Source organism: Lissotriton vulgaris, chromosome 8 (assembly GCF_964263255.1).
Source record: "Lissotriton vulgaris chromosome 8, aLisVul1.2, whole genome shotgun sequence".
Classification (NCBI taxonomy): Eukaryota; Metazoa; Chordata; class Amphibia; order Caudata; family Salamandridae; genus Lissotriton; species Lissotriton vulgaris.
The window spans coordinates 1435820013-1435831867 of NC_141696.1; the positions used below are offsets into that span (position 1 = coordinate 1435820013).

Sequence of the window (11855 nt, forward strand, 5' to 3'; positions counted from 1 at the left end):
TGCTCACAGGAGAATGTATATCACTCTAAATAGTGCCAGGAAGCTTGTCTCTAAAGGCAGCATATTTTGGATCACAGCGCGGTCTTTGTCCCCTCACTTCTAATACATGCACAAGGACCTGAGAGGGATCTTTTCCATCATGTAAACCACTAGACCGAGGTACTGCCTCCCTCAGCTCTATCAGAGACAGCGCCCCTGGGATTCTTCATCACAGGTCAGATGAACTTGCACCACTCATCCACACCTGCTTTTCTCTCCTATACATTATTACAGAAGACCGGTGAGATCGCACTGCTGTGGTCTGAGCTGTGCTTGTCTTGTACCAGATTGCAGTTCTTTGACTAGTTGGGCGTGTGTTTTGAAGGATGACTCATTACTAGCCAAACAACCCATAAGAATGCAGAGTTTATCTAGACACAATGCCTAATTGTGGTGGTTCGACTTTAAGTAAACAGAAGGGAAAACTGAAGCTCATTGGATGCTTACACAGCAATTTGTTTTTCCAAGATAATCTGATGCTAGATTTGAAGACTAAATTGATTAGCAATAAAGACACTCTTTTTGTTTAATGAACGGCGCTACAGCAGCTTACAATGCAGCTGTCCTTGTGCCCTTTCTATTTGTGAAGCGTGCCAAAGTCAGGCCTGCGGTTTACTAAGTGCAAGCTTCGTAACATTGCGTGGTCGGCTGATACACCCTTTTGGGATGAGGCATCTATGCCCTGATCAGAAAATAAACAGTATCTTCTAGACCTTTAGGCCCAGATTAACCCAAATCCACACCTTATAATGAAACGATTTGTCTAAAATACAAACAACATATAGGGGGATCCTTAGGATGTCAATGCAGTCGGAGGCTTTCTGACCGACATCCTTGGTTTAAAATTCAACCGCCTAATTACAATGTAGGCCAGGGGTCTCCAAACCGGTCCTGGAGGGCCGGATCCATGCCAGATTTTTTGGATATCCCCATTGGGATACATGTAGTAATTTTAAAAATCTGGCATGGATCCGGCCCTCCAGGACCGGTTTGGAGACCCCTGATGTAGGCAGTCAGAGTTTAAACCGGCTGGTTGGACCGACTGGCTTCCGACGGGCTCCCAGTCAGAGGCCGCACATATTCCCCTACGGACAGCGTTCTCAGCGTCAGGATTATGATGTTGGTTTTCGACAGGCTTTTCATGTCGGGCTTTCCGACATAAAAAGCCTGTCTGAGAGCAACTTTGGGGGCTCCTAGCAGGACACCCATGTCTATGTGGCCTCCGGTTGGGGCCCACCTATGGTGCCCCCCTGTAAATCCCTGCACCGTGTGACAGGCACCATGAGGTGACTGTCACACAAATGCGACCACACTATGTGAGGTAGCATTGTAATAGGGTGTTCAGAACCCACACCAAAACTGTGTCACGTGGACTCAAGTCCACCCGACATTGAAATTAGGGCCATAATGATGATATGAAGAAGAAAAAGAAGTAGAAGAAGTGACAAAGCACTTCATGCTTTCATTTGCTACACCTCATAAAATACCAGCAGTAAAGATACTTGTTTTTGAAATATGTACCATATTCTCACACTCAACTTGTATTGCTTACTTGTGGAAACATCCATTACAACGCAGTCATTACAACAACCTACCTTTACACCGCAACTGTTACAACGCAACTGCCTTTAAATTGCATGCCATTACAATGCATGCAATTACAACGCATGTCACTATAACACATGCCATTATAACTCATACCATTACAACGCATGCCATTACAACGCATTATAAGGTAAGTAAAGGGGATTTATTTTAGCATTAGAGTGGGTATGGGTTTTGGGGTACATGGGAATAGTAACTTTTACCCCGACACTATCCAACACTTTGCCTACTGTTGCACTCACTGGAGTAGGAATAGTAATTTTCACCCCTACACTATCCAACACTTACCCTAATGTTGCCCTAAAAGTATTATGCGTTGTAATGGTATGTGTTGTAATGGAATGCGTTGCAATGGAATGCGTTGTAATGGTATTTTTTAAAAATGCGTTGTAATATCATGGAATGTAATGGTAGTTGTGATGTAAAGACTGCGTTGTAAAGACATGCGTTGTAATTGCCTGCATTGTAATGTCATATATTCCTTACATGTAGTGCTCTAATTTACTCCTAATCCTAGACACACAAGCTTGGTTATGTGGAAGAAGTCGGGTGCGCTTGGGGTTAGACTTCACTAAGTGCCACTTCCGGTTATGAGCGCATTACATGTCTTGCGAGAATAATGACCGTGGTCTGAGAACGTTTGCTTAAGGACAATGACCTAGTCACTTGCCTTTGGGTCTGTTTCTGTATTCTGCAATTCTTTGTTATTTGGGTTAGCAGCATTTGCGCCTCTCTTCTATGCTCTTTTGTCTTTGGGGGTACCACGCAGTTGAGCACCAGCACTTCTGTTCATTATTGAGGTGCAGTGACAACGTGAAATACTTAGAAGCCACAGCGGGGTGAGAGAATTGGTTCAGCTCCTCAAAAGGCAGGAATCCTTAGTCTAAAACCTAACCTTACCTTTACGTTCAGCAGGGTGCTCTGAGGAATCACAAGAGGTCGAAGATCTGATTTGAGGGGCCTGGAAAGACAACCTAAACACCTGTTTTTAAATGGATCTAAGGCTCGACAGAGGAATTCGATCCACTGGCTAGCACCTGGAGGGTGTTGCTGCACATATAGCTGACCAGCAACTTGTAAAAGTAGATACAACTATTTCTGCATGCAGAAGAGATGGTAAATCAGCTTATTTCCTTTTTTGGTCTGTGATGAAGGCTACTATGGAAAATAATGTGTTACAAAGTTCACACTATCGTTGTTGCTTCCTGGTCTGTATTTGGTTTTGGTTTTCATTAAGGACAGCTTATGCAACTGCACCTCAGTGCAATAGTAATGAAGCGGAGAAATTATCTGCTCACATTTTACATTGTTTCTATACTTACTTGTTTCCTGTCCAAATGGGAAACGGAGCGACAGATTACACGATACACCATTATATGGCTAACTAAACAGGACAGCTCCACAGTGGGAGCTGCCCAGGGTCCGACGTAAAGGATCCATTCTACAATGTGTTTTGATGATGTCAGCCCGCTTTTCGAGACCTATTATGTCATCATTCACCGGATGGCCCCTTCAATGACTCATTTTGGGTTGGCAGATGCCCCATCCATCCATCTCCTGGTTTCCTACTTGAAAACAAGTCATGGTGGCATCAGACAATAGAACATAGGAAAAGTGCCCCTCGCATCTTGGAAAAACACTCCTAGTGCGTCTGTGAAATAGATTTTTTATTAAGCAAAACAAGCACCTGCTATGGGGGTTTGTCTTTGGAAAATAAATCAATGACAGCCTCGGGGACTGGCCAGCCTTGTGCACCTTCTCTGAAAGATATGTTGTCATGTTGGTAGGAACAATGCCAGTGGAAACTCCCTGTCAAAGATGTGCAGACTTTAAATAGGGCGAGGCAGCTGCTGCTGGGTCTGGAGAGGCATCATAAGGAAGGCTGAAAGCCAACTAAAAATATGCATTTCCAATGCAATTGGACTCGCCTTTGGGACCTTATATGTATTTAGCTAGTCTGGGTGCTGAAACATCTACTGTTCTTTAACATGGAGGGGAAGTAAGCACCAAACTGTGTGACACGACAGGTATGAGAACACATGGAGAGAAATATTGCCTTTCAGCGGGAAATGGTATAATCCAAAGCTCTGTTTTTAATATAAAATCAGGGTCTTTGGTGGTCATATCACTGGAAATACGAGATTTGAAAAAAATATTATTTTTTACAGGTGTTCATGGAAGACAATTTCTATGGAGTGGAATCTAGAGAATGCTAAAGTGATTCTGGTATTTTACTGACCTCTGCTGGTCGTTTTCTATCAAGAAAGTTAAATAGAGGCAGTTAATTCTTCATAGGACACAGATTTATTCTATGATAAAGGACTTCCCACGTCTGAGACATGCCTCACTGGCCTATGCCTACCCTTTTCCCCACAGCAAAGCAAAGGGTTTCACACAGGAATACCACCTTGGTATGAATGCACAGTAACATATAAATCAATTTATTACACCTAATTGTATGCCTTAAATTGATTTCCTACTGAAACTGTACAAATGTTGCTAATGCACCACTTTCTTACCAGGAGATTATGTATAGTTGGGCAAGATTTATAAACTCAGAGGCTCATTTACAAGCCCCTTACGGCACATTTGTGACACCGGAGCGTCACTTTTGGCAATTAGAACATCATAGTTACGAGGTCATGCAAAGCCTCTTTATGTGGTTTTGAATAACCTCAGAAATATGGAACAAGCGAAAGAAGCACAAGTCGTTGTGTTGCCTTACACTGCTTTAAGGAGGTGTTCCATGGGCGTTGCGGTGGGTGTTTCCATGCAACTCCCATAGATTTTGACGCATTCCCAGATTTACAAAGACTTGTAAACCCGAGAGTCCGTCAAAACATTTTGCCTCCCCAGAGCAGGAGTAACGAAGAGAAATGTTTTCATTTCTCCTCCTTTTTTCCATTTTCCCTGTGTGCTGCATTCTGCAGCACACAAAGAATGAGAAAAGCACCTCTTTGAATTGTTTTTGTGCAGTAAGGTATCCCTTCCTGCACAAAATCAATCCTGAATACAAAGCAGACACCCTTGCACCACAGTGGAAGGGTGTCCGCGTTGGCGCTAGGCAGCCAAAACAGAGCCAGCACAGTGGGAAAGGACAGGAATGTGCTGTGTATTATAACACAGTGCATTCCTGCCCTTTTTTTTAACGCAGAGCGGCAAAACGAAGTGACTAACTGCACTGCCCTGCATCAAAAACTTGTAAATGAGGCTCTCCCTTTTATAATAAATTCCATAGTTCTGGCACATTTAAAAATAAATATTCATAGATATGGTTCACTTTCATTTAATCACAAAAACCTAAAACCTAGATGAGGAGAAGATTCTGCTTATCATAAATATAAGTGATTCCTATTTCTAAAGCACAAACATATCATACCCTTAAGGGTTTCAAGGTGCTGGGGGCCATTGGGGAGATTAAATCAACTATTGTCCAGAGCCACATGGTGCTGAGCTGAGCTGCTGCCGGTTCTGAGAACCGACCTGTAACCTCCGCCCCCCTGCTCTGGAGTCAGCCGCTCTGGGTGCTGCCCCACACTTCTCCTCACATCATGACAAAACAAAAACCCTAGATCCCAAAATCTACCACAAGCCTTAAAAATCAGCATCTCCTACGGCATATCTGGGGATCCAACATAGAGGTGCTATTCTTATTTAGAAATTTAGTATGGCTGCTATACACAATGTGGGCCATTCACAAAGGCAACTTTACATACGAGTAAATCTATACATGTAATGTACTCTTACGCTTTTGAGTAACTTTACTACTTTTGGCTAATCACTGTTTGTAAGTGTAAATATACCCAGTGTAGACTTACATGTTCCTGCCCCCTGAAATAGGGGGTGAAGTCAGTACAGACATTAAATATGTATTTATTTATAGGTTGTATATAGTGCTAGCTAGAGCCGAAGGTATCAGAGTACTTTACATATAATGCAAAGGTCGTTTGAGTGAAGTACATACATATATACAGAGAAAGAAAATTGTTAGGCAATCAAGATAGTTACAATATGAGGACATTAGAGCAGCATAAGTGAATGGAGTGAATGGCATAGTAGACAGCTGAAATGATAAATCGACCACTGCAACTGGTCTAGTCGGATTGGGTGTGTGGTTTGGGAACCTAACTCAGTTTGCGTGGGTATTAAAGAATTTGTGGAGCAGTAGGTATTTAAGGTCCCATTTGAAGCAGGAAAAGAAGGGGCTGCAGCGGAGATCTCTAGGGAGTGATTTCTAGATCCTGGGTGCATTTTCAGAGAATGAGCGTTTCTGGGAGGATTTCTTTTTCAGTTTGGGTGGTATGAGAAGAAGTGAATTGGCGCTTCTCAGTGTCCTGGCTCTTCCTGCTTTCGAAAGTTGTGTATCTAGATAGTTGGGGTTAAGAGTGGGAAGGGCTTTGTGGGCGATGCAAGCAGGTGATGCCAGCAGTCTTGTAGATACATCTTCCTTTGATGGGAAGCCAATTGAGGTTCTTGAGGGCCAGTGAGATGTGCTCAACCCATTTAAAACTTGTGAGGGTCTGGACAGCCATGTTAAGAACTGTTCTTAGGGGGGCAAGGTGAATTTTCGGAGTTCCTGTGAAGATGGTGTTGCCACAATTCAGTTTTCAGAGGACTAGAGATTGCACTACCATATTAAAATTATCAGGGGGAATGAATGGTTTGATTTTCTTGACGTATTTTAGTGTGTAAAGCGCTCCTTGGGCTGAGTTGTTGATGTGGTCCTTCAATGACATGTTTTTGTCCAGGGTGATTACAAAGGACTTTATGAAATATGACTGTACAGTTACCACTAGTAGTGACTTTTCAACTGTATTTAAAATTTGGCACACTTGGTGGACACATTTGCAATTAAGGACAGAGTTCCCCCATTGGTAAAGTATAGGGAAATTAAAAAATTGTATTAAAGTTTATAAAAATAAAGAAACATTTTTGTATGTTACATTTTAATGTTAAATCATTTTATCTACGTGTTTTAATTTTGAAAATTGATACTGCACTAATAACTTAGTTTTAAATTAATTTTGATCAATTTAAGTGTATTAAATTAAGCTAACATTATTCTTTATGATTTTTAATAAGTATAATCATTTAATCCTCCCAAAGTAAACTGTTATAGCTATTTATTACATATAAAACTTACTAAAAGTTATGTGTACATTTAATGTAATTAACATTTATAAAAAAAACATTTACATTTATTTTTTACTTGACAAAAGGTCATTGAATTGTTTGAAGTAAAATATTTATTTATCATTTATATTATTTAAAGTAAAATAAAATGTATTTATAATTTACATTTATTTTCTAACATTAAAATGTGATGTATATACTTTTTTTATATTACAATGTGTTAATTTATTTTAACACTATTTCCTTCGGGGTTGCTTCTACCTTCATTATGTGTTATTGGAGGGTTTTGCAGCACCTGTGAGTGGCCATGATTTATAACCTGGAGCGCAGTCCACCAGTATGCCCTACTTAGAGACACCTGCCTGCCTGGTCAGGACCCCTGTGCTTTCTCTGTACAACAAGAATGGCTCTTTTCACAACACTAAAAATTTGCAGAGCTGACTCCATGTATGTAATGTCCTCCTAGAAAACTTTTTTCGTATCAATGTTTTTAATTTTGCAATGTTCAAGATTAATGAAAGCTATTTCAGTCATCAATGCTGCTGCATTACTAAAGGTGGATGAGATGCTGAAAGCTCAAGTTAGGTTTGAGCCTGAAGCCGGCTCTGGTTCAGCTCGTGGTTCTGTTAGAACGTCAAACATTTAATGAGCTGATCTTTCATGTGGTTTCTGCCTGCCTTCCTCTCTCTGCCCAGGATGTGGCATTTGGCCCAGAGCTGCAGACTGTGTTACTGTAGAACAAGGTTTGAGTCTTGGCATTAGATCAACATCCTATGATTTTTGACAATTCACTTAATCTCCTCATAAATTATGTGTGTGACCTTGTTTATGTGACTGGTGCTCATTTGAAGTGCTCCAATTCCTTTGGGTGGAGTTTGGCTATGTTTCAAAAACTGCAGAAAAATTAACTAAGAGGTAAAAAGAAAGCCCTAACATAGGGGAAGACAAATTAAAATCCATTTACTCACTGATTTGTAGAAAATGAAGCCAGCAAACAGATAAATCTCAGCTTCCAGTTCAAATTTTGTGAGTTTAGGCAAGTATTTTATTTCACGAAAACCTTTTTTCTTCATTGTCACACATGAAAGCACTTTCAAATATGTGTGTGTTCAGACAAACAGTGGTAAAAAAAAACACTCTTAATAAGTACTTCTCACTCCATTGCTATAATGTGCCCTATTAATATCAAAGCTTCCACCTGTTAAAGAACTACCCTTTTTTTTAATTTTGAAGAGGCTTTATCATCTTTTACGTGATGTTTGTTTTATGATTTACAAACCAAATATTTTCAGGCCTGGGCTTGTGCACAGACTCCAAGAGCCGAGCCAGACCATTGACTCGGCTCTTGCTCGTCTCTAGCTCAGCTCTCCCTGTTAATCTGTTGACTCGCCCACCTCTAGTCATCGCTCTCAGATACATTACCTTAAAGTTCAAATGTAGCTGAAGAGAGGGGGAGTGATGAAGTCCTTGTCCAATGATAACCCACGTAGCCCAAAACATACTGATAACAACAGTTATCATTCCATCAACAGTAAATCACTGTCATTGCAACCCTCTGTCAATATTATATTTAGAAAACCAAACCCCTGGCCAAAGGGGATATTGGATCCTTCAGCACGAGCTTATGTGTGGCGCAGTGGGATGGCTCAACAATGTCAAACTACCAGTGGCGGCTCGCATAGGGTGTGCTGCGGGCGGTGGGCGGGACGGGGGAGGGGCAGGTTGGGTGGTAATAAACTCGGACACACCACGGAACTGAGAAAATAATTACTTTCCTCTGTTCCGTCGTATGTCAGAGTTTACTGCCCCCCTACCCTGCCGCTCCCCTGGCCTACCACCCTGCAGCATGCCCTATGCAAGCCGCCACTGCAAACTACAGCTTTTACTTAGGCCTTTTTATGTACATCACTACCAAGGGAGGGCCAGTGTTGCCTTAAGATTTTTTGGGGGCCCGAGCAAGGCATACCTTAGGGGTCCCTGTCCAGAACAGCCTTGTAGGTTTTTACCTTCTCCTTTCTCCACAACCGCACGCAAAGAATAAAAATCAATAACTTTGAGTCTGACCCCCTTCCAATCAACAGGAGTTCCACAAGGGTCAGTACTCTCTCCCCAACTTTTCAACATTTACATGGAACCCCTCACTATACTTCTCAGGAACTCCAACATCCCCTCCCACCTCTGTGCAGACAACAAACAACTTTATCTGAAAACCACCTCGATTAAAGACATACACCGACTAAATGTCACGCTCAAAGAGGTCCAACATTAGCTCTCAGCGAACCACTTTAAACTCAACCAAGAGAAAACAGAAGTTCTCCTCATTTCTAACAGAGATGAAAACCCCCAAATCGAAAAATGGCTCAAAGCCTTTGACGCCCTCAATGGTGCCCTTGCGCCAACAGACTCGGTGAAATCCCTAGGTATTACCCATGACCCCAAACTGGACATGAAAAAACACATCTCAAAAGCCGCCAAAAGTGCGTTCCTAAATCTGAAACTGCTATACAAAATAAAATCCTTCCTCTCCCCGAAAGATCTAAAACAAGCCACCCAGGCACTGGAGCTCTCCAGGATGGATGTATGTCGTTAGAACGCATGCTTTTCCCACGCATGCCTTTACAACGCAGGTTTTACAACGCAAGTCGTTACAACAACTTGCGTTGGGGGCCGCTGGATAGTGAATAGTTTAATTTACTATTCCAACTCCAGTCCCCGTGGATAGTAGGGAAGGTGTTGGATAGTAAATTAAACTATTCCCTATCCTTCAGCGCCCTCCAGCGCAAGTCGTTGTAACGACTTGCGTTGTAAATCCTGCGTTGTAAAGGTACTGCGTGGAAAAAGTTTTGTTGTAAAGGATGTTTCCCCTCCAGAATTGATTACGGAATCGCAGCCCTGACCGGGACAGCAAAATCCCACCTAGGTCCCCTGACCACTACCCTTAATGCCGCAGCAAGAATGGTCACAGGAATTAGGAAATTCTAACACATTTCTCCGGCACTCAAGGAACTGAAGTGGCTCCCTATTGATCAACGAGCCAACTTCCGTACAGCCTGTCTCACCCACAAAGCCCTGCACACAGGTAAACCAGAATACCTGGCCGCCAAACTCAAAAGGGCTGGCCAGTCCAGGAACCTCAAAAGCTCCAACACCCTTCTACTAATCCCACTGAAATCACGGAAAACAGAAAAACGCAAATAGATCCTTCACGGGAAATGCACCTAAGAGCTGGAATTCCATCCACCCCCACATCAGAACAACCACCTCCTTCCTGAAATTCAAGATCCTTCTCAAAGCCCTCTTCCTTGAGCGCTCTCGATCGTAACGAGAAATCCACAAATGACTTTTGAAGGGCAACTAACTCCTCTTCCTGATCCCCCTCAGCCTGAAGATCTGTATTGTAACTTTGTTTTTAATGCTCTTAAGTTGGTAAATTGCAGATGTTTGTCTATTCCAAAAATCGCTCATGTTGTGAAGCGCTCCGATACCCTCGGGTCCAGCTAGCGCTATACAAAACTTCTAAAATAAATAAAATAAATTATTACAAGTGAAAGTTGATGCAATGTTGTTGTTGCCGGTACGTTCTGAGGTCAGAACGCACCTGCAAGAAAATAAATAAAAGGCGTTTATTGGCAGAGTAAACCACCCAGGTACTATTTCAACACATTGTATGGACTAATAGGGCGATTACCGCCTGTGGTTAGTAGAGTTTTCTGCATGTGTGTCTTACTCTTTGTGTTAAAAGTGGGGATTTTGCGTCTATTTTACGTTGTTGAAAAGAGAAAACAACGTCAATAAAAATGAGTCAAAAGCAAACTCGCGAGGAATCAGCAAACCTAATATTGTCTGTGGTAACTAACTAGCCTCTGAGTAATATTGGCACTCACAAGAACATATTGTTAGTCTGCGAGGAAAAACTACCCGAGTGTGTAGACAAAGGAAAAGTGCGGAACTCGGCGAACTGAGGGGGGTGAATGTTCGGGAACTAGGCACGAACAAGCTTGCATAGTAAAAACTTCACAGAGCCCTGTCTGACACTACATTTGAGATCAGGTCCTATTCCTCCCGCCACTTTTCTCTGTACTCACAGTTCCTGCGGGATGGGGGGCGTTGCTTTGACTTCTGAATGTTGTCCCTGCCCATCGTGCCTGAGTGGGGCAGTGGTTCATCCGCCTAGGGAGTGGGACCCTCTTGGAGCCTGCAGTCCTCAGCGTCGTGTGCCTCATGAGATGCTGAAGGTCGCCGTGCCTCCGGGGCGTAGGGTGCACGCCCCAGAACGCCACGTCGGGCGGAGGGATGTCAGGAGATCCCAGACCCTGGACCGTTTCCGAGACCTACAAACTTCCCAAGGATCCTTGCTCTGGACAATTGGTCGATAGTTTAAAATCTGTGCTCAGTCAGTCCTTGGCCGCTCTGCTGGCAGCGCAGAAAGATGCTAAACAAACTAAAGTGATATCTGAGCTCATGGGCCCCTGCCCGAAATGCTCAGAACCGAAGCCATGCTGTCAGTCTCCAGCGACGTCATCACTGCTGTCCTGTGCTTGCGTCAAAAACGGCAACAACAACGGGCTCTTGGTTGAGCAATAACTCGTCCTGTTGTCATGGCGTTAAGTTTTGCCCCCAAGTGCACAGGCCCCTTGAACCCAGGTACAAACCCCACGGCCCCGTTCACACCAATACATATTGTGATAAGATAACTGCAGAAAGGGAAGCTCTCTGCGGAGTGAACGGATACATCCGAGGGCCGGAGCTGCGTCAGGTTCTTTCAGTTCCTTCATCTGGTGAGCAGCGCCTCGTGAATGCGCGGGAGTGTCTCGGAGCTATCAAGGCGCAGCGCCGCATCCATCCACAGTGCTGACTCTCCTCTGGTCACTGCAGCCCTGAAGAGAGCCACTCCCCGCGCACGTTCTTTTAAAAGAAGCAAGGATCCCTCAGGGCATCACGTGGGCATTGCCCAACACTCCCGCCTGTGAAGTGTGGAATCCGACATCGAATGCACTAAGGACTGATGAAGTCACAGGGAAACCCCCTTCCGCCAGGGAAGTCTACGGGACCTCTGTTGAGATATCCAAGTTGGCTCC

At 43.3% G+C, this 11855-nt stretch overlaps 1 protein-coding gene across 1 annotated transcript in view; it reads right to left on the reverse strand.

Moving 5' to 3' along the window:
• The window catches only part of LOC147698895 (T-lymphocyte activation antigen CD86-like), a 160315-nt gene extending 148851 nt beyond the window's left edge, over window positions 1–11464 (reverse strand). The window contains exon 1 of the mRNA XM_086936288.1: window positions 10863–11464. Coding sequence (XP_086792414.1) covers window positions 10863–10917 — 55 coding nt within the window. The 5' untranslated portion in view covers window positions 10918–11464. The remainder of the gene's footprint in view (window positions 1–10862) is intronic.
• Between the last annotated feature and the right edge of the window lie 391 nt (window positions 11465–11855).